This window comes from Nothoprocta perdicaria, unplaced genomic scaffold (assembly GCF_003342845.1).
Source record: "Nothoprocta perdicaria isolate Ctin4 unplaced genomic scaffold, notPer1 scaffold_9, whole genome shotgun sequence".
Classification (NCBI taxonomy): domain Eukaryota; kingdom Metazoa; phylum Chordata; class Aves; order Tinamiformes; family Tinamidae; genus Nothoprocta; species Nothoprocta perdicaria.
Window position 1 is genome coordinate 6,185,035 of NW_020456198.1, and position 21,489 is coordinate 6,206,523.

The following is a 21,489-nucleotide window of genomic DNA, read 5'->3' on the forward strand; positions in this document are numbered from 1 at the left end:
TAGCTATTTCCTGCCCCGTATTTCCATTCAGTCTAGATCCAGAGGAGAAAAGATGGGAATCTTTTCCCTCTTCAGTATTTGCCAGGAGGGTTTTTCAGGCTTTGGCATTTGCATTCCTCACAGGAAAGCTGCAGGATTGCAAAGGGAGAGCAGCAAACCAGCCGTCAGGGCAGGAAATGCTACTGCACCTCACAAAGTCTCCCCTCCTCTTTTGTCCCTGCCTCTGGCCTGTGTTGTTTGAAATCATTTGGGTTGTTCTCTAATGGGAGCTGAGTAGGAGTGTGTCAGAGGTCCACAGTATTTTTAGAGCCAACTTCCCTACTCCCGTTTACCTGGTCTGCTGAAAAATTTTGTTGACTTCTTCCAGGAGAGAGCTATTTGGGGAGGAATTTTGCCCAGGAGCTCAATAATACGAGCAACATGATCTGGATGGAGGAGAGAAAACACATCTCGATGCAAAGATTATGGCTCTTTTGTCATGAAATCAATAAAACTAATGGAGTCTTACCATCATCTCTGGAGAAATATTTCCCAGGTCGAGGATCAAATAGACACTCTCCAGTTGCCATTTCGAATGCCTAGAAGTGGAGCAGCATTGTTAATGCACTGGCTGACGTGGAGTTTTTCTTCACCATTAACTCTGATAGTACCAGTGGCAATTTCCCTTCCTATTATACAAAACGAAGACATGGAAAACCACGCACACTCCTGCTGTCCATACCCTATCATTGTGAAATAACACTTCTTGCTCCTGTAGGATGAAAACCAGCATGGGCCTGATTTGCTCACGTCTATCAGCTTCCCTATACGAGCAGGAATTGCCTTACAGCGTAAGCTAATTGAAGTGAATTTTATCAGGAGCCTACATGTCTGAAATTAATGAATGCAGAAAGCCTGTTCGTCCTCCGGTGACTCAGTAACGGCAAAGAAACCTTGCTCTGCAGATAGCTGGCTAGCTGAGGACGTGCATCCCCTGGCCTGGAAATGTCACTCATGCATGTTCCCTGCATGCAGTGCATGGTGTCCCATCCTACCAGGCAGCCTGTGCTCCAGATATCTGCAGGAGTACCATAGTCTAACCCAAGAAGCACCTCCAGGGCACGGTACGGTTGGGTCTGGATCTCCTTTGAAAGAGGCTTGTACTGGAACAGAAACAAACTACATTTGGTTGATATCCATGAAGTAAGAGCAGGATTTGCTGGCACAAGCTTTTGGCACAGTGACAAGGGCCAGTGACACAGAATTGAATGTACATATTAAACTGTGTGCGGGGAACAGCACATGCATACTCAGCTCCATTGGCAGCAGGGTGAATTTATCCCCTGAAAATTCCACAGAGAACATGGTTTTAGATTTCTAGTTGTAGGTAGGGACAGTTTCCATCCATGGAGATATTCCAAAGCCATCTTGACATGGCCCTGGGCAACATGCTGTAGGTGACACTGCACGAGCAAAGGGGCTGGATGGGGCAATTTCCAAAGATCCCTTCCATCCTCAGCCGTTCTGTGATCTTGTGGCTAACTGCAAGCTGAATAAAGGTCTCAAGTGGACAGTATCTCCAAGAGTGTAGATCCCATCTCTGAACTGGGACTGCTGAATATAACACATGCTGAAGTCAGCATCTCTTTAGTGCTCTCTGAAATAGCTATTCAGCTGTGAATGGGTGGCAGACAGCCAAGGGCTGATGGAAAGGAGCAGGTAGCGTCTCGCCTCATCTTGGAAATGAGACTGAGCAGACTCACCGTCCAGCACGCGCTGCCCAGGTCTGCAATCTTCACTTCTACGTTCATTAAATCACAGGCTTCCAGTTGATAGCCAAGATCATCTCCTAGGTGGAAAGGACAGAGAGAAATCAAGTGTTTCTCCAAACCATCAGGTACTTCACTTACCACATACATGCCTCCCTTTAAACCTTCTCAGCCTTAAAGATGATACAGCTTCGTGATTAAACCATTGCATACATAACTTTTTGGTGTCTGAAAACACCAGAAACTGTCCTGCACCTAAAGCTGTGAGGATCTGCTCTCAGGTTATGGTGACATTACTGGCATTATGTTAAGGTTATTAACAAATACCTGATTTGTAGTTGTTCTCTGGACAGACCTACATGTAAACCCACATCTATGCAGGCACCTTGAGAAACTCAGGGTAACTTAGGTGTGACATTTGTGTTGAGCAGAGATAGAAGAGAGTTATCACCATGAACCGCCTGTACTATTTTGTACTGGCCACTGCAGGAGTGGCAAGCTTTTTCATTTCATAAATCACGTCTTCCTAACTGCCTCTGAATTTCTTTCCTGGTAATAAGCTTTTAAGTCCTTTCAGAAAATCTGTACTGCTTACCTGGTCCCTTTAGCCCCATCTCTGTTCTCTGGCTGGAGTCGACAACATCAGGTAGAAGCTTTTGGAGGGTCTTGTCCCCTACACACAGCAGAATGTTCTCTGGTTTGATGTCTGTATGAATAATCCGACAGCGTTTGTGCAGGAAGTGCAGGCCTGCCAGCACCTGAGACACACAATAATTCATGTTAACAACATAGAGATCTCCCCTTTCTCCCATCCCAAGTAACCTTTAGTGCTTTAGAGTGTTAGATCACACAATGGATGTGATCTGTGGAGGTCCTGGTACGGAGGGAAGACGACACTGGTGATGAGAACTTCTTATAATAAGTTATTTTTATATAATGGGTCCTCTGTATTAATGTGGAGTTGCACCCAAAACAGTGGTGTCGTGGGTCAGGGTGGGCCTGTGGGAGCACACGCAGGGGGCTTCACATCCAGGCTCAAGGAATAGCTGCCACCTAGACCTATGGATTCAGCGTGGTAAATGATATGGAGCCTGTAGATCCCAGCAGTGAAGGGCTGTGTTTGGAGGATGCAGAAATGCCACTCAGCCAGAAGCAGGTGAGAAAATCCACAGACGTCAACATGGATGGACAAGCCTGCAGAATTAAGAAGTATATGCAGAAGGCAGCAGCCTTACAGAAGCCAGGACTAGAGGGAGGTATTATGGTCACAACTCTGACTTATCTCCTGAAAATCCACTTGCTGGTTGCCTCTCGCATCCCTGCACTGCCATCCTTGTTAGTACTGCATTATTGCTGGGCGGGAAGTCGGGGCTTAGAAAGCGTTTGACATGACAGGGTGGGTGGCCCTGCCTCCTGAGTGATCCCATCGTGCAAGTAAAGAAAAGGAGATGAAGCACAACCCAGACAGGAGGAGCGAGAGACCATGAGGGATTATGTGTAGGGAAGAATTCAGGGTCCATGTAGGGAAAGGAAAGCTTACGATGGAGCAGGGAGAGCTGGGCTTGTCACGGGGGAGAGATAAACAGTGCAGATGAGAGAGAAACATTCACTCTTGGAAATCAATAATAGCAAAAAGACCACGGGGAGAAGATGGGTTTTACGCTCTGGTCAGTCGTGGAGTGCTGGCAGATTTTCTGTGCATTATCAAAATCTATTCTGGGATGAATACCAGCCCCAGGGAAATACCAACCTTAAATGGTAACTCTGAGACACAAGGAAAGATTTTAATAGCTAAAATGGAATGAATCAGAAGTAAATACTGCCCCAGTGCTGATCTGAAGGGAAAAAGCAAAAGGTTTTGAGATTTTTTACAGTTTAAGCACATAAGTGGGTTCATTCTTAGTGTCTGTAAAAGAGCAGAGGCATTGAAGGAGCAAATCTTGGTCTTGACAAGGCAGTGGATTTCTAATCTCAGCATTGGAGGCAAAATATAATTTTAAATACTCTGAGGCCTTACTGAGGTTTCCCATTGCTTAGCTGTTCATGGACAATGTAGGAGAAATTCAGTTTCTGTGATCTGTTTGATCAGTGTGCCACATCCTTTCAGGGATGAAGGGAGGGCTGGCTCTGAACAGACATGGGTGGAAGACCGTCCAACTGAACCAGCTACTTACAAAGCCTCTGCAATGAAATTATCCATGAGACAGACCTCTAGCAGCCTCCACTAATGCTGTGTGGAGCTATAGGGGAGCTATAGGGTCCTGCTGAGCCCTGCCTATGTCAGTGCTGCTCACAACTGGATGCCGAGACGAATTCCAGCAGCCCAGTGTCACTGCAGGAAGGGCAGAGGTGCCTATGGTTTGCCAACAAGAAGCAGAACTATGGAAGGCTGTTTGTCCCCTGCCTCTGCAGCGAGTGGCAGAACTGATCCCAGGAGAAATGCAGTGATTACTGAGATCTGACCAAAACGGTTGTCTCCGAATGCCCGGGGCAGGTCTGCAGCTACCGGCTCTTCACGCTGGTGGTCCTGACTCCTTTCCAGACCTCATGAGGCTACAGGCATAGCCAGCGATGAACAGTGCGCCTGTGTTAACGGGAACACGATGAGTTCCCACTCTGCATTTTATTTCTTTTCTTAAACATTTTCTCTCCATATACCCCAAGGAATCTTCCTTACAAAGCGCATGCCCTGGGAGCTGACTCGGCGCCGTTCCTGTCTCTGCAATAGGAATCCCACAGGAGCTCATGGCTGATGACCCCAAGCTGAACACAGCAGTGTCACCCCCTGCCAGCCAGTTCCTCAGGACCACCTCCTGCTTGAGAGCTAAGTTCTCACCTGCTGTAAAGACTTTTTCACAAAGGGCAAAGGAAGGCCCTGGGCTGCATAGTTGCCCATCAGACTTCTCAGAGAAGGACCCAGTGCTTCAAACACCAAGCACATATGTGGGAAAGAGTCATGGATTCACTAACAGGGAGAAGATGCTACCTGCACCATTTTGCCCTTCACCAGCGTGGCCAAATACCTCCTTATTCCTCCTGCCCCCACCAGCCACTTGCACGTGCCCAGGTCCAGCTGCTGCTCCGCTCTTCCTCATGAGACAACTTTTGGCTTTACCCCATCGTGTGACCTCGCCAAGGCTGTGCCCACCCCGAGCTGCAGCGCCCTTAGCAGAAGGATATGGAAGCCGTTCTCTCCCATCATTCTGAAGTCATCTAATAAACAGATGATGTTTTCTCCCGCCCGGTCCTTCTTCCTCATACTGCTCACCTGGAGGGAGGATTCCAAGAAAACTGCCGTTAAAGATGTCTATACGCACAAGGGCATCTTGCAGCAGCGCTTCACATCTGTGCCGTGGGCTATACTGTGAGTTTGCTCCCACAGGACCCTGATGTTGGTACCGCAGTGAGTACTTTGGTGCCAACCCAACATGGGTTTGGGCTGGGCTGTCATGCAGCTGCCTGGTGTGGCAGCAGCAGGAGGTTTCGCTGGGGTGACCAAGGTGAGCAGCTGGTGGGAGGCTGCATCTTCAGCAACCCACCACCTTCGAGGGATGGGAATGGCCCTGGGAAGCAGCTCTGTTCTGTTGAGTAGGAGTGTCTTTCCGAGAAAAAAATGATTAAATTTCAGAGAGAATCATAATGAATTAAGGGTAAGTTTTGGTCTCTACCCATCATTATGCTGATGCGCAGAAAAGCACCCCTTGATTGGGTTAAATTAGTGCCACTTTGTACATCCTCTTGCATCACTAAGTCTGCCCCATATCCCTTTGGACATGGCCTGCAGATTTGCAGGTGCAAACTACGCCTTTCCCATAGCTGTTAGAAAAAGGCCTCTCAGTGATTTGTAATGCAAAAATTAATTACTTTTTTTCATATACAGCTGATGTAACTTCTTATTTAGGCAAACTTCAAGAATTGTAACCAGGAGCTTTCTAGAACTAGCAGGTCAAGCTACCTTCAAAGGCAAGTAGCTGAAACTCAGATACATGCCAGAGCCCTGGCAAAGGCAAAAGAATCCTTTCTGAGTTCAGATGTTTATTATATTTTGCTACATCCTACTTTCATTTATTTTTCTTTTTCAGTTGTCTCCATTTACTTCACTATCTGTTGTGATGGGAATAACCTATTCCTGGGAATAGGAGCTGGGAACGACACAGAGAGAGTGGAAACATTCCCACCTCTTTGGACTTGTCCTCCTGGTCTCTTTGGACTCGTCCTCCTGGTTTTTCCCTGTTGATTAACCAGCCTGCATTGCTGCAGGTTCCTCCTGCTCACTGCATTTTCCTCCTGCTTACTGGATTCCTTTCTCAGCTCAAAGGAATGGGCCTACGGGCCAAGCAGGGCACAAGCAACCTCGCCAGCACAACAGGAAGGAGAAGCTGGCCATTTCAGAGGCCAGTGCTGAATAAAGGCAATTTATATCAAGTAGCTAACATGTTTTTTTTGTTGTTCTTGCTGTTCTCCACCTCAGCCTGACAGCTGGAAGGAGGATGGTGAAGCTGCTGCTCAGACTGAACGCAGGGGCCATTCCCATGGAGCATGGAGCCAGAGAAAGAACATACGTACACATCGGAGGAGAGCGACCTCGTCCTGGGCAGCCTCAGCGAAGCTCTGCCCGCTCCTGGGGACCTTCACAGCTACGTGTTTCTTCCTCCTGTGAGGTGAATCAGAGCTGCATGCCAGCGCACGCCAGTGCAGCGCCGCGCAGCACCGCTCCTTCGCCCAGGCAGCCTGCCCTGGCTCGACCCTGCTGGGAGCAGCCTCGCTTTTACCCGCGGCACGAAGGACCACGTGCGTCTCTGCAGGCACTGCTGCTGGCATCTCGCAGCAGAGCTGCGCCAGGGAGCAAGGAAAGACCACAGAGTAAAAGGCAGAACATGGATCCTGCAGGGTCTGGCCTCTGCTAAGCAAGAGGTGGAGCAGGAGCTGATCCCACCTAGTTTATGTTCTCCAGTTTCTGGGGAGCAACTGTGCTGTCTGCCACCCACTGATCCTGCTGCCCGGCTTGCCCCCGCTCCGGTCACTGCAGTCCTCCTTGGGAGCCCCACACACCGAAGCATCGGAGCCGACGCTGACCCCGCTCGGCTGCTTGTGCACGAAAGGGACTGGCCCTGCCCTCGAGGAGAACAGCACCCCCTTCCCGCAGCCCCCCAAACGTGCGCAGCCCCTCACCTCAAGTCTTGGCACAGCCAAACGGTGGCAAAGGCCCCGCAGCCCAGCTTGCGCAGAGCCTGGTATCTCATGTTGAACACCTCTCCTTCTTGTGCTGCGTGGTGCCTTCCTGTGGGGACAGTGCCAGGAGGACACGGTACTGGCATGGCCTTAAATGCCGTTCGACTGAAGGAGCAACTGGTGAGTTATCCTCCCAGTGTCTGGTTATCCCCCAGGACAGGTCACCAGGAGCCTCCTCTGGCCTGGGAAGAGCCTGGCACAATCCCGGCTCTGGAGTTGCATGTTGGACTGACCTGTGCGCTTGGCTGCAGGTACCTCCTCCTGCACCCGCTCCTGTTCTTCCATCATTGCAGCAGATCCTGCTCCAAAGGAAGGGTGGCAGAGTGGAACCAGGGCTTGCCGTGCAGGTGCTGCAGTCCTCAGCACTTCACTCCTTTGAACAGAGGTAGGTAGCTGCAGAGCAGCCGTTGGTTCCTAGTGCATGGCATGCACGTTGGCATGCATCGCTCCTCCCCTCAGCCCTGTCCTTTCCACCTGCTTCCCCAAAACCTGGAGCAAGCTGCCGCGAACACTTTTGGCACTTTGGAGAGGTTAGGGGCTATTTTAAGAGCGCAGAAAAGGAAAGCTGGCAGGCTGGGCTTGAGCAGGGCTCCTGGCCGCGAGCAGCCGGGCCGCAGCCCAGCAGGACTCTCGGGTTTCCTAGAGCCTCGTGTGGATTTTCGGGGGCTTAGCGGGGCCTGCGGGATCCCCTGTGGCGGCTGCAGCGCTGCGGGACGTGGCGCGGCGAGCAGACCCCGCACTCGCCGCCGGCAGCAGCCTCCCCACCAGCACTAAACAGGGCAAATTCCTCTGTTTTTGGCCCCGCAGCGCTGCACATGTCTGCAGCCTCGCCCCGCGGCCAAGGCAGGTGTTTATCAGCAACCAGCCCCTGACCCCCCAGGAAAGAGGCTGTGCCTGGGGGCCGTTGTCCCCTGTTACTATAGCACCCAAAAGGGACAAACAGAGCCAGTTTAGACAGACGGATGCAACTGCCACCGCCCCGCCAGCACCCGGGCAGAAGCAGCCAAAGCAGGAGGTCACCTGGAGCGACACCCGTGTGGCCGATGGAGATACTGATGGAGGCGCCTGCAGCTTGGGGCTCCAGCCCGGCACCTCCTCACGTGGAAACGTCACTCGCTCTATGGCCTGCCCTTCACATTAACGTGCCTTGCTGGGGCTCGCGACACGCGACAACTGAGTAGCCCATTCGCACGGGTGGAAATATTGACCCTGACGTGGTGCAGAATTGGGCGCTAAAGCGCCGGGGCGCGTTCCCCGCCGTGGGGAGGCGTTTGGGGCCGCGGCGCCTGCCTGGGCACGCGGCCTCTTCTGACGCCGCTGCCTCCTAAGAGCAGGTTTCCTTTGCACATCCTGCTGCTCCTTTCTCACTGCAGCGACCAGAGATGTAGTCTGGCTTTGGGAACCAGCCGAGTTGCTCAGGGCCAGGTTGTGTTTGAGGCTCTGTTCCTGCCGGGGATAGCAGGAGTGCTGGAGCTGCTCTTGCTCCGTTTACCCCAGCTCATGCAGGGTGAAAGGAGCTCCAGGTGGCTCCATCTCCTTGTATTCTTCTCGTCCTCTAGTCCTGGCACTTACAAGTGTTCAGAACTTGCATCATTTAGGCATAAACTTCCGGGGTGCTGCCTCTCCCTGTGACCAGTCTCTTTGGCAGTTGCCCTGTCTATGAAACTTGGGTGAAATCAGCAGCATTTCCCTTGTTTGTGAGCACGGTCTCCACGTATCAACACCCCTCCGAGCCGCTACACCACCAGAATACACCAGGACCTGTTCATTCACAGCTTCCAAGGTTTGGGCAGGTTGTTAGGGACCGCTGTGAGGGTTGGTCTGAGATCTGAACAGCAGAATTGGAGCAATGTTAGAGAATTACTTTCTTACATTGTTCACCTCTACCAAAGGAAATCTACCAAAGGAAAAATTTAAGAAACTATCTGAATGGCAGTTAAACAACATCTTCCCTAGAGAGACTTTTTGGGAAAATAGGAATCTTTGGCAGGAAGGCAATACCATCACAGTGCAGTGTTTAGGACACAAAGCCAGGCTCATTTAGCATAAAACACGTTCTAACTCAGGCTGATTGAGCTTTTGAACTCGGGTTCCGCATCCTCTCTTGCAGCTGAGAGCCAGCCAGGCCCTTCCTTGGGCGTGTGAGACTCCATGGAGGTGAAGAGCCCACCATAGCTACGTGATAGACAGGGACAAGCAAGGAGTGTTGCTATGCAACTTGCTAGAGAAGAGCAAAGCACATTTTTCCAAGCTTTGTAACGAAGGACAATTAATAATGTTTTTAAAGACTTCATCACTTTATATCTTTTTTTTTTTTTTTGATTAAAAGCTACATCCTGCAGAACTTGCCAGTTTGCTGCAGGTGTGGAGCGGGCCAGAAAGCCTCATCCAGCCTTGGAACACGCGGGTGCTGCCTTGTGCACGAGAGCTCCAGGTAGGGAGCAGCGCTGCGCTCCGGTGGGGTGGCCCGAAGGACCTGATCTGCCCCAGCCGTTGTGCCCAGAGGGGCTCCCGCGAGCAGCCCCGCTCGCACTGCCTGCACCTTCCCTTCAGCAGAGCTCACCAGAGCCACATGCACCAGCAGAGCCCTGCAAGCCCCGGCCTGGGAGGCGCTTGCTGAATGCAGCATCCCTGCAAGCTGCAACGTGCCCCTCGAAACCAGCCCCGGCCGCCCTTTGCAGACTCACTGTGCAGCCGCCCGCGGCGCCGCTCGCGATCCGGCTCATGCTGGAGCTCCAGGAAGCAAAGCCCAGCTCGTCCCGCTCTCCTTTTGGTCTGCGCTGCCTAGTAGGGGTGTCCTTGAGCAGACCAGAGTCTCCTGCATCGCTGGATAGACGCGGTGGGGAACGGGATGGGGTATCGGATCACAGCACAGCTTCCTGGAACAAACCTTGGCTTCGGGAGGGCTGGGAGACCCAGGACAGCTGCAGTGGATTTGTTTTCGTGCCAGGCTCTCTCTGCACCTGTCTGAGCAGCTCCCTGCCTCCCCTCCACTCCCCTCGCTGCAGGTCTGCGAGGCTGCTGCGACCTCCGCAGTCTCCACAGCAACTATTTATAGAGGGAAGCTCAGAGCTCTGCTAGGATGGAAGCAGAAAAATCCTTCGCTGCTGCTCCGCCGCCCCTGGAAGCAGGAACCAGGGGCTGCCCGTGGCCGGGCTCCCACGGGAGCGCAGCCGGGGCACCCTGTCCTGCCCCTGCCCAGCCCAGCCATCCCCAGGAGCGCCTGGCAGCAGGGACAGGCTGCCGGGGCACCTCCACGCTCGCCCTGCCGAGGCACTCGGGCCTCCCCAGCGGTGCCGGCACGCGGCCCGACGCCGCACGGGGCTGCCGACCGCAGCCCCAGCGCTGTCCCCAGTGGGGACAGGGAAGGGTTAATCTGCTGCTAAAGAGGAGCAGCGGGTGCAGGGGACCCTGCCTGCCCAGCCACGGTGGAACCAGGGAGCACACGGGAAGGCAGCTGGCCCCGGCACCCAGGCAGATGCCACCACAAGCAGACCGTCTCCAGCACCCTCCTAGCAAAGGATGGAGGCAAAGAGGGAGGTTCTGGCAGCTACAGGAGGCTGGGGGCACCTGGGTGGTGTTTGGAGAGGCTCAGGCCCCGACCCCTCTGCCGGGAAAGCCAAGGGTGGCGACGGCAGGATCCAGGGCTGCAGCTCCGAAGCCTCAAAGTAGGAACAGGCAGGAGGTCGAGGTGGGGGAAAGAAGAAAAGAAACCCTGAGGGAGCCGAGCAGAGGTCTTTAGTTTAGGAATTAAGCTGTCAAGCTGCATTAGGAAGAGCAGCTCATTACTGTGGTGGACAACAGCAATGAACATAAACGACAGCACAAGCAGCCCCAAGTCCCGTGCCCTGCCCGCGCAGCCGGGGCCCCGGGAGCCCCACAAGCTGCCGGGGCTCCTGCTCCTCCGAGAGGTCCCTCGGGGCTGGAGGCTCAGCCAGCGCCCAGGAAAGCGGCTGGGGCCGTGAGCGAAGGGCGGAAAGAGAAGAGTCCCGAACCTGCACGCGGGAGCCAGCGCCGCAGGGGGACATTTACCTCAATGCAAAGGCAGCGGCCGTGGTGCAGCCAGCACGAGAGGGACAACCCTGCGCTCCTGGCAGCCGTCCGTGCGCCGGTGCCCCCAGGAGCTGACACTGGAGAGCGGGAGACGCGAATAGATCCCCAACAGCTGCAGCACGGGGCAAGACAAGGGCGACGGCCAGGTTGTATATTAAAATTTATTGAATTATTGTGTAAGAATTCTCTTTATTAAAATCATTTGGACTCTAAACTGATTATTTACAGACAAAACCTCTTATATCACCAATAGATTCCTACATCTCAGAACAGTATCTACAAACAGTTATTACACTATGTAACAAAATTCGGATTTTTTTTCAAGCTTTTTATATTAATTATTAATTCCAATTTGAGAAAGACAGTACCTCAGGTGCTTGGAGCAGAACTCAAGATGTGGCAGGGCAGGAATACAGGTCAGGCCAGACCAGGACGGAGGGAGAGACACCAAGTTACAGGAGCGGCGGCGGATACAGACACAGGGACAGAGCAATGCGGGGAGGAAGGACAGAGCAAACACACCGGGTGCTCTGGAAACCAGAGGAACCATCCCAACGAGAAAGGCACCCAAAAGAAAAAAAAAAGCAGCATTTCACTGCAACTGGGGCAAACGTTGAAAGAGAAACAGCGTTCCATCGAGGCCGCAGCATCCACAAATCCCCCTCATTTTCAAAAAAGAAAAAGAAATAGCTTTTAAGTTTAGCAAAAAACCTAAAAAGCTTCCAGCTGCAGCCTGTATTTGCCCCCAGGCAGGTAGAAGCAAGTGCTCTTGCATCTCGCATCCCCATCTCGTGGGTGCCAACTACCCTCGGTCACGCCAACAGCACACAGACACTGAAGGACACTAACAGATACGTCTCTTAATACTGATAACTTCAGCTCTGTGTTTCACCCCCATCAGGGTGCACACAAAATTCTTTCCTTGCCTATGGTATAAAAGCAGGTGCCTGTCACCAGGAACATATTTTTACTAAAACAGCAACATCCCATGGCAGCACTCGCATCCTGCGGGAAGAGGACGGAGGCTGCAGGAGGCCCCACCAGCCACTGTCCCCGCAACGTGCTCCCCGTAAGGAAAACTCCACAGAGGGGTGTTCCTTGATCGAAAACAGCGGCCACTTCTGCAGTGACAAACCAGTCCGGGCACCAGGCAGAGACTGGAAGAAAACTGGAAGGATTATGAGAAATAAATAAATCAGTCTTCCCTATGAGAGGGAATTTTGTAACAAACACTGTTTTGTGCAAATTTAAATGCAGCCTCCCCCTGTTGTAGGAATGGGTTTTGCCACACAAGAGGGGCATGGACGGAGAAGGATGGTGCCATGACTGAACATCCACGCTGATCCCATCAAGGGACATAAGTGCATGTCCACAACGCAGGAGGACGCTGGTATCTACAACACCAAGGACAGACTGGCCAGAAGAGCTGAGCACAAGCTTGAGATGTTAAATAATAGAGCTAAATTTAAGTGACTTATTTAAGTTTTGATTATTGCTGTAGTAGAAGTGGACGTTCACAGGTAAGACTCGGAACAGAAATTGTTTCCAACATCCACGAGCGCTGCTGAGAAGGTGACGTGGAGCCCATTTGCTCTAAGGCCCAAGTCAGCGAGAGCTTCTGCTCTCAGCCCAGTCACACGGGACTGGAGCTGGCAACACCCACGGGTGCCCTGCAGGACCTACGAGCTGCCGAAGGGGAGCGGAGCAGACACCTCGATTCTGGTTACTACAATCCTAGGAATGGCCCCGACTCTTCCTGCCTTTGCTGAGGTGAGGTGGGTCTGGATTAAGCCCCACACAGCACCGTGCTGGGGGGCACGGGGAAGACGCTGCAGGAGCAGGGAAGCAGGAGGGTCTGCGGAGCCCGGAGCCGGCAGCGGCCGGTGGCTCCGGACAGGCACTCGGCCACTTGGAGAGGTCACAGGCCAAGTCTTGCTGCCGAGCTGGCCTGCCTGGCACCACGGAGGTGGCACAGTCCTGTGCTGCCACCAGCTGTTCCTTCACTCCTTCATTTACCTTCGCCTGCCTCAAGGCAAGGAATTTCCTAAGGACACAGGCTTTATGGACCTATCTTCAACGCGCTTTCTCCCCTCTGGCAGCCCTTCCCTGCGCCTCTCCGGGCTCGCTGGCAGCCCATGGGCCGCGGCTGGGAGCGAGCTCCGGTTCAGAGCCGCCTCTCGCGCGCGGCTGCTGCGGCAGGGGCGGCCCCGACTTGGTGCCCGCACCGGGGCAGGGGGGCTCTGGCCTCCCCTTTCCGCAGCAGCAGCCACAGGGCTCTGCACAAGGCCAGCCCGGCTGCTCCAGGTGCAAGGACAGGGGACAGTGGCTGTGCTCTGCACACACAGGGTTTTGGGGAGCACTCGGGATCATTGCCGCGGGAGGCTCGGAGGACAGAGCAGGCTCTGTGGCACAGCGGGTACGGAAGCAGAGGCAACGCGAGCTCAGAGCGTTGCACTGCTCCGAGAGCAGCTTCCCAAGGTACAACAGCGCCCAGGGCAGAGCGGGGAGCTCTGGGAATGCTCTGTGTGATGCAGGGACACGAGCCTTGTCTGAGCCGTGGTCCTGCCTGGCCTGCACCCGCAAGGGCAGCGAAGGACGGGGCGGGCACAGCCTGAGCCAGGCAAGCGAGGCAGCCCAGCTGGCGAGGGCAGGACGTCCTTCCACCAGGAAGTCACTCCCAACGGGCACAGGGACCAGCCCGAGTGCCTTAGTGCTCTCCAGGAGGGGACAGAGAAAAGCTGCCCAGCAACAGTCAGCGACAAACTCAGTTTATGCCCAGCTCCTTCCTCGTTGAATCTCGCCCCTTTGCAGGACACCCTTGGGGAGCAACACAGTTGTGCTTCGTAGCTTGAGTTCACAGCTCGCCAACCCATCCTTCCATGCACCACGGCTGCAGAGTTTGAGAAGTGAACTTGTGGATAAGGTAAAGCAAGCCTAAGAGCAAGCCTAAGGACAGAGCTAAGCCTGGGACCGAGCTGTGGAGAAAGCGAGCGGCTGTTACGACAACGGACACATCTGAGAGTTATCCCTGCAGACAAAGCAGTGGAGAAAACTTTGCTCCAGTGCTGACAGACGTTTGTCAGTAGAAGTGCACAGAGATGCTTCTCCAGGAAAAGCTTTGTCTCAAAGCCACAAAGTTAAACATTCTCCTTTAGCATTTAAATACATTATCTTTCCGAGGGTATTTACAAGTCCAGTTTAGAGCAGCAGAACAGCTAGACACCAAAGGGAGGGGAAGTGGCACAAGGCATTTGTTGTGCTTTCTGAGGAGCAGGGCAGCTTCTGGCCACAGGGAACCAGGGAGACGGAACCAGAGCGGGGTCAGTGGAGACCGAGGCGGGCCAGGCAGCCTCCGCCTCACACGCCAAAACTGTCCTGAGCGAGAGGGCAGGCGTGCGGCATCCAGGTCTCTGGGCAAGCACCCATGCTTGTGAACGCGTCCCATCCAAGCAGGCTTCGCACACAAGCTGTCAGAGACCAGAACGTGCGGGAGCAACGTCCTTTGCCAGCACTCCCTCTCTTTCCACAGCCAGCATCCACAAGCAGAGGGAACATTTCCACAAGGACATTTCTCAGGTGGCGTACGGTCGTTGTACTCACTAGTCCATACAGTCTGTACGGGTCTACAGAGAGGTAAGCCCAGCCAGCAGCCTGGGAACGGGTTCCTGTGTCCCTCCTGGTCCGGAGAGAGGCTGCAGGGAAGTAGCCGAGCTGCGGGCTCCCCGCTGGCCAGCCTGCTGGGGCACCACAGCTGCTCACAGCTGCAGCGCTAAAGCCAGCGGCTGCAGCAGGGGAGTCCTCAGCACCGGCGGCCGAGGTCGAGGTCTCCATGGACGTGGTGCTTGGCATCGTCACCTGGCTCTTCAACAACGTGGTTTGGAAACTTGGCACATTCATAAGACATCTGTAGGAAGGAGCTGTCTGGTCTCCCTGACATTCCGGGTCAGAGGAAGTCACAAGTTCTTTTTTGTTTTGCTTTTAAAAAGAGAAAACTGTAAAAAAATATTCTCTGAGATGCAAGGACGCTTGTACTTTGTACTGCCTCGGCCGTCCCTGTTCACGTCACCCGCTGGTTCCCTGGAGAGCCTGGTTCCAATGGCAGCAGGACACCTTGTGTATAGCTAGGACGAGCACTGTCCCTGTCGAGCCAGGTGAGAGCGTCAGTCTGACTGTGCGTGTCACAAATCTGTGACTTTATTCTCCACAGCTGCTGCAATCTGTTGCAGTCTATAGCCAAGCTGCATCTTCTGCGCCGTTGGGTCTTCTTCCAAGGCAGTAATGATCTGCAATGAGACAGAGCTCACGGGCAGCCCTTCTGCAGCACGTAACACCCAAAAACTCAGCTCCATGCACAGCACAGGAGCAGTGTAAAGGGCCCAAAGCGGGTCCCCTGTGCTCAAGACGAGAGCAGACATGCAGTAATTCGACTCAAATGTACATTTTAACCATAAGTAGTCCAGATTAGTTCTAATATAAACTCAATATTGGAAAAGGCTAACCTTATTTGAAGGTTAACCTTATTTGAAGGTTGACCTTATTTGAATTTGTTATTTCATTAACAAATGAATCTTAACTGCATTTCAGTTTTAAGTAGAATATTTAGATACCAAAATCAAAAAAAAAAAGGGGATAGTCTTGCTGCTTTTAATTATGATGATGATTTTTTTATTATTGAGTGAGCTCCCAATATAAACTTACTGGTTCATCAACACATGACAGGAAAGAGCAGAGCATGTTCGTATCTACTGGAGACTCACCTGGTCATAGTACTTATTGATGTATTTGTACAATTCATGTAGAGCCACCAGGGAATTGAGGTCACCTGAGTAATTCTGAATAAAGAGAGTCAGTTAGCCAAGATCTTCAAATCTCTAACAAAACTGCTCCTCCAAATTCTGTGTCCTCACAGCTCATAAGGGATTGTGCCAGTCACTAAACCCAGCACAAAGCACCAGGAAAGGGAACTCACTAGGCTTCCTAGTGAAGGAAAAGTCACAATAACTCTTTGTGCTGAATCCTTGATGGTTTTCTCTTAAACACTAGCTGAGCAGAATCAGCTAGAATATCTGATCTTTGCACTGACTTTCTAATATACGTGCAGGAAAGAGACTAGGGCAATTTCTGAAATAAATATCCGTATTTACCCGTGACAGCTCAGCCAGGGCAGAATTCATCTCCTGATCGCTGGCAGAGATGGTTTGACGAATGTCTGCATAATACCTACGTGGGAGTAAACAGTAAACAGTCACTGCTCTGCTTCTCCTCATCTCCTTATGATCATTTAAGCCATGACTTGCATACATTCAATACTCACCTTTCCACCATCTGCTTGTAGCGAGGAATGTCCCGGGCATAAAGCAGCTTATTGATTGGAGAGTCCTTGAATATCCAAAGCAGAATTAGTCACAAAAAAACCCTCTTCACCACACAGTCAGCTAAACTTAGCCCACTAATCTGTACCATTCATTGGGGCAGGGAATTTTGTCTTATGCATGGAAGGGCACTTCAGGGGCTAGACACCCCTCTAGACAGTAACACAGTTTGATAATCACAAGATTGGAATGGGAAGGGACCTCTGGGATCTCTAGCCTAACCTCCCCCCTGAAGCTGCGCTGAGGGACATCACGTTTTCTGTGGTCTTGTCTATCTGAGGTTTGAAACCTGCAGTGACAGCAGAGACCCTCCCTATCCCTGGTGACCTGTGCAGGGCTGCTCCACTATCAGCAAGGAAAAAGTAGGGGGAGAAAGGAGCCAACCCAAAGTTCTCAAGACGCAATCTGTCTCATTAGCACCATCTACTAGAAGCAGTACGAGTCCAGTTCTGTTCCTCAGGCAGCTACAAGGCTGTAGTTAAAACTCCGCTCAACTTCTGCAGCGGGCTAAACCAAACCAGCTCCTCCTCCTCCTCCTCTTCACAGCAATCCCCAGGAATCACTTCAATGCTAAGGGGACACGTGGGAGCAGGGAATTTCCCACTGCAATTAAGGTGACATTCCCGTCTTCCTGGGCAGCACTGCTCAGACTGCGCTAACCATGCTTCCATCTCCGTGCTTACCCTCCCCAGCTTATGGTCAGCAATTGTACAGGAGTCCATGAAGGTCTGTGCAATGACCAGGAGCACAGCATCGACGTTATCCGATGTCTGCACGTCGAAGACAAACTGAGGGTTCTTAATGATGTTGATCCAGAACCGCAGGGGTAGGCTGTGGAGAAGGCAAACATGACAAGATATCAGAAAAGATGAAGGCCATGGTGCTACACATGCTGCTGTTTTTCATTTCCTATCCTTGCCCTCTCAACAAAACCCTATTTTCATACTGTGCTCTGCTGTATCTCCCATTCTGCTCCCCCTCAGTGCTGATCGCGGTGGCTGTCACCTCACAACTGTGCATGACTCCCACCAGAGCCCCATACCTGTTTGTCTTCCAGATATGGATGGTCTCAGGGTCTGCAATCCCATAATGTATTGCCTGCTCATCCAGCAGGTCAAAGAAGTACTTGACAGCTAGAGGGACGGGGCGGTTTGTGCTGAGGATCACCTGGAACAAGTCATCCACAAACTTCTGCAGAGTCCCCTGCGGAGAACCGAGCAGGGAGTCAGTACAGGCTGAGGAAAGCAGGGAGCCCAGGTCTTGGGCAGGTGAGAGGTCACCCCGTTCTGCTCAACAACCTCCACTCACTAGGCCAGAGCTCCCTCACATCCACTGCAGGGAGCAGTGCTGCTCCTCAAGGGAACCTGCTGCCGCCAGCAGGACACTGCTGAGGAAGCTGCGTGCTGAAGCAGGCGCTTCCTCAAGGACAGAGCACTAAAGCACAAGTTTTGGGGTCATTTATCTTAAACCATCACACTGAAATAAAACAAAAAGGGAATGGAAGGGGGCATTATGCCCAATTTATGACTGCAGCTGAATCTGTACATGGTGTGTACTATTAGCACCACCTTGCTGCGGCAGCTGACAGGTCAGGCCTACCCTCTTGGTCCTGGATGGGATAGGAGATGGACAGACGTGGCAGCCCAGTGGACACCGACGCCTGGGAGACTCTGCTGCTGACCACAGGCCAGCTGCCTTTTACAGAGGGACACACAGAGACAAATGGTGTGGGGACACAGGGATAAAAGCCATTGCTCACTCTCCTATAAGCCCTACAAAACCTACTCCATTAGCAGGAGCAAGACGTGGGTACTGTGGTACCGGGATCTATGGAGAACCAAGCAGCACGTGCATCCACCTAGGCCCAGGGGCTCCTCCATACGCATCCCTGTGGCCTGGCAGGGGCCTATGAGGGAGGCAAGACCTCCAGCGCAGCCAGAGCTCTGCTGCTCACCTTCATGGAGAGCAGACGGGTCAGATAGATCTCTGGGATGGCCTTGGCTCGCTCCCTGTCCCGCAGGCTCCCACGGCGGTGCTTGGGGAGCTCCGGCTCTTCTGTTGGTTTCACCAGGTGCCAAAGTTTTATTCCACCTTCATCTGCATCCTCCAACATTGGAGTTTCTGAAACAAAACAAGTGTTGGAGACTCGCATGGGTGCCACCCTGTGCCCCGTGCTCTGGGTGTCCCTGCCTGAGCAGGCGTTGGACTAGATGAGCTCTACAGGCTCCTTCCAACCTCAACCATTCCATGTTCTGTGTTCGTAGGTGTCAAACCCCTCGCGCTAGAGCTCAGCCAAATAACACTCCTTCCCATCCCCTCCCAAAGGAAGATTTCACAGCATGGAAGAAACACCAGTGGAAGAGACCTCTGTGCTAGAAAGTTTCACTGACTGTGCATTTTCATGCCAACCTCATCTTCTGCTTTTATGATCTTTTCTCTCATCTCACCCACCCAAGGCCTCCACCGTCTTGCGACACCATAAGGGTTCAAACTGCCCAGCAATCTTCTCCAGCAGTGTTAAGCCAGGCCCATAGCAAGAGCTTAAGAGCTCTGCCTCACTAACTGGCAGGTGTTGGGAAATCTTTTTATGAGAAGGCGACATCAGACTCACTTTCTCCTGGGATGTAATCCTGATTTTCCCTATGGATGTGCTTGGTCAGGCGTGGGACCAGGGCTACAGTTGCTCCATCAGGCACCTGCTCACAAGCAAAAAATCATAATTCAAAACATGAATCTCATCATTCAAAACATTTACCACAGTCCAAGTTGTAAGGGCTTATAGAACACAACACATTATGAACATGCTCTGTTACATGCTCTATGAATTAGAATTATTAAATTCTGATAACTTCCAGTCATTAGAAGTAGTGGCAGAAACAGGGTCTTTGGGGCACCAGCACTGGCATTGCTGATGCTGGGAGAGCTAGATGAGAAAAGCCTGGGGCGTCCCGAGCCACCAGGATGGCAACACCGATCCCTGCAAGGGGCTGAGGTCCTTCACATCCAGAACACACCGTGACAAGGCACAGCTTACTGGGGCAAGGTAACTAAAAACTACTTCCCGAGGCCAGCAGCTGCATCAGAGACGAGCACAACACTCATCTGACAGCAACCCAAGAGCAGCCAGAGCCACAACCAAAGCGTAAACCCATGGGAGGGTGAGGCGGGGGACGGGGCAAGGGAAGACTCCGCGTTCCGACCTTGTAGTGCTGAAGAGTGTTCAGGCGTTTCCAAGTTCCTTGGACAACAGATGTCACGTCCTCATCGGACAGGATGAGGTGACCTGCCAGCCCCGATCTCCACTCTGCAGTCAAAACACAGCAAAAAGGACAAGCTGTTTACTCTGAAAGTTGAGGCACCTCCAAACTCTCCTGTGCTCCAGTCTCGACCAGCAGAACCTTCATTCAGAGAAGACCAACCCCACACTCAGAGAGACATGTTGTAGGAAAAGGCATTTTACCCATTATCTGTATTTATCTCTCACAGCAGTGTTAAGGGATTGGCCAGAGTGCCTGAAACTTCACAGCAGCTTTTTCTCATCCCCCAAAACTAAGAGGTTTCCTGAGCTTTCAGTGCCATGACCGCTGGGGAAGGAGGCCCTGCAGGTCCACATTCTGGTCGGCTGCAACGGGGAAAAGGGAAGGTCGCTGCACTGCCAGTCAATTAAAAGCAGGAACAAATAGATTGGTCAGTAAAGGGAGGCCACCAGGAGAATCCCACACAGGGTTTTCAAGCAACTTCAAACCATCAGGAATGAGAACATAGGGCTATAATAAAAAGTTCAATGAGAATATCACTTCAGTACTGGTTAGAAAGGCAATCTGAATGTTAAGAACCTATAAAAACAGGAAAAAAAAAATCACTTAATCACTATTCCACTCTAAAAGCCATTGTTCTGGCACAGATAAACTCTTTGTAGCTATCGGCACTAATTTTTTTAATCAGTTATTCAGTAGCAAAATTTCCATCTGGAACTCTTCACGTGCCACTGCAGGTTTGACTGCTCTGAATAGAAATCACTTACCAGATTGGTCTATCTACCACCTTGGAGAAGGACAATTACCAAAAAGAGTCTGTAGACTTTCAGATCTCAAGACCAGAAAGCCTTATATATTTTTTTTCCAATTTATAAAGGTATCAAGTCACATCTCAACTTTCTTTTCAACAAGCTGAGCATGCAAAGCTTTAAAATTCTGCAAGGTTTTATTTTCAGAATAATTCAGAATTCTTTGCATTTGCCACATTCTCCCGGAAAAGCAAACGCCAAGAGCTGTGTCTAGCAATAGGGTTGCCTCAGCACAGCATCGGGGAGATCATTCTCTTGCTTTGACCTGCCGGTTCCCCTGTTTCACACCCTCTGATCCCTGTTAATCTTCAGCTCTCCCCAGGCTCATGCCCCGTTGGGTCCAGCCAGAGCACAAGCTTGTTGAGACTCTGCCCACAGCACAGAACTAAGGTCACACACGCCAGGGTGCTGTGCATGGGCAGCAAATGACTCCATTCTTCCACCTCCCCACTGAGTTTTGGCACCAAGGAGTTCTGCTCACCGAGGTCCAGGGTGTCCGGGTCCGGGCGGTGACAGTAGGGCGTCCCTTTATAGATCTGATCGAGGATCTTCTCCTTCACCTGTGTTATGGTGTCACAGTCCAGCACTTTGGCAGAAACCCCTTGCGAGTCCTCTGCCCCTCCTGCAGCAACTCCTGCTTGCGTCAAAGCATTTAAGGTCTGAGGAGGAAAAGAGAAAGGTCACAGTTACTCATCACGATAAGGTTATACATATACATTTGCACCTTTGATGAGCACCTCAGCATGAAGGCAAGTTAACAGCTAGGCTTTTCACTGGAAGAGTCTCAGAGAAGCCAGCACCACAGATGCGGTCCTCAGTGTTGACTCAAGAGCTGGAAGCCAGTTTAGCAGGGCTGGGGAGAGGCTTCCACGAGCCATCAGCAATTCTGTCTCCTCATATTCCAGTCACTGAGCATGGCACACACACAAGATTACTGTGCTGATAGCTTGTATCAGCCCGAGGCAGAAGTGCCTGATTTATCAGAGCTCTTCTTCATCTGCAGAACAGGTCTTCTTGT

The 21,489-nt window shown here is 52.0% G+C and overlaps 2 protein-coding genes across 3 annotated transcripts in view; both read right to left on the bottom strand.

Moving 5' to 3' along the window:
* Window positions 1–220: 220 nt before the first annotated feature.
* Window positions 221–7,342, bottom strand: LOC112958666 (SRSF protein kinase 3-like). Its single transcript, XM_026052581.1, has 10 exons — window positions 7,214–7,342; window positions 6,921–7,029; window positions 6,315–6,402; window positions 4,929–5,016; window positions 4,585–4,691; window positions 2,344–2,506; window positions 1,743–1,828; window positions 1,035–1,142; window positions 509–578; window positions 221–425 (listed from the first exon to the last, which is right to left on the bottom strand). The coding sequence occupies exons 1-10, from the start codon at window positions 7,266–7,268 to the stop codon at window positions 319–321; spliced, it is 981 nt and encodes a 326-aa protein (XP_025908366.1). The 5' UTR covers window positions 7,269–7,342; the 3' UTR covers window positions 221–318.
* Window positions 7,343–13,865: 6,523 nt separating this feature from the next.
* PLXNB1 (plexin B1) overlaps window positions 13,866–21,489 on the bottom strand; it is a 53,050-nt gene continuing 45,426 nt past the window's right edge. For both annotated transcript variants that reach the window (XM_026052502.1, XM_026052501.1), the window contains exons 28-37: window positions 20,953–21,130; window positions 19,606–19,709; window positions 19,017–19,101; window positions 18,360–18,526; window positions 17,448–17,608; window positions 17,089–17,236; window positions 16,348–16,412; window positions 16,178–16,253; window positions 15,791–15,865; window positions 13,866–15,316 (exon numbers count right to left, since the gene is read on the bottom strand). In XM_026052502.1, the coding sequence (XP_025908287.1) occupies window positions 15,212–15,316; window positions 15,791–15,865; window positions 16,178–16,253; window positions 16,348–16,412; window positions 17,089–17,236; window positions 17,448–17,608; window positions 18,360–18,526; window positions 19,017–19,101; window positions 19,606–19,709; window positions 20,953–21,130 (1,164 nt within the window). In that variant the 3' untranslated portion in view covers window positions 13,866–15,211. The remainder of the gene's footprint in view (window positions 15,317–15,790; window positions 15,866–16,177; window positions 16,254–16,347; window positions 16,413–17,088; window positions 17,237–17,447; window positions 17,609–18,359; window positions 18,527–19,016; window positions 19,102–19,605; window positions 19,710–20,952; window positions 21,131–21,489) is intronic.

Bases quoted from the DNA above. Each gene is read 5' to 3' on its own strand.
- LOC112958666 (XM_026052581.1), bottom strand. From the start codon at position 7,268: ATGATGGAAGAACAGGAGCGGGTGCAGGAGGAGGTACCTGCAGCCAAG. The intron at 7,030-7,213 runs GTCAGTCCAACA...CTGTCCCCACAG, and splicing joins ACCTGCAGCCAAGCGCACAG to GAAGGCACCACGCAGCACAA. The intron at 426-508 runs GTAAGACTCCAT...TCCTCCATCCAG, and splicing joins ATATTTCTCCAGAGATGATG to ATCATGTTGCTCGTATTATT.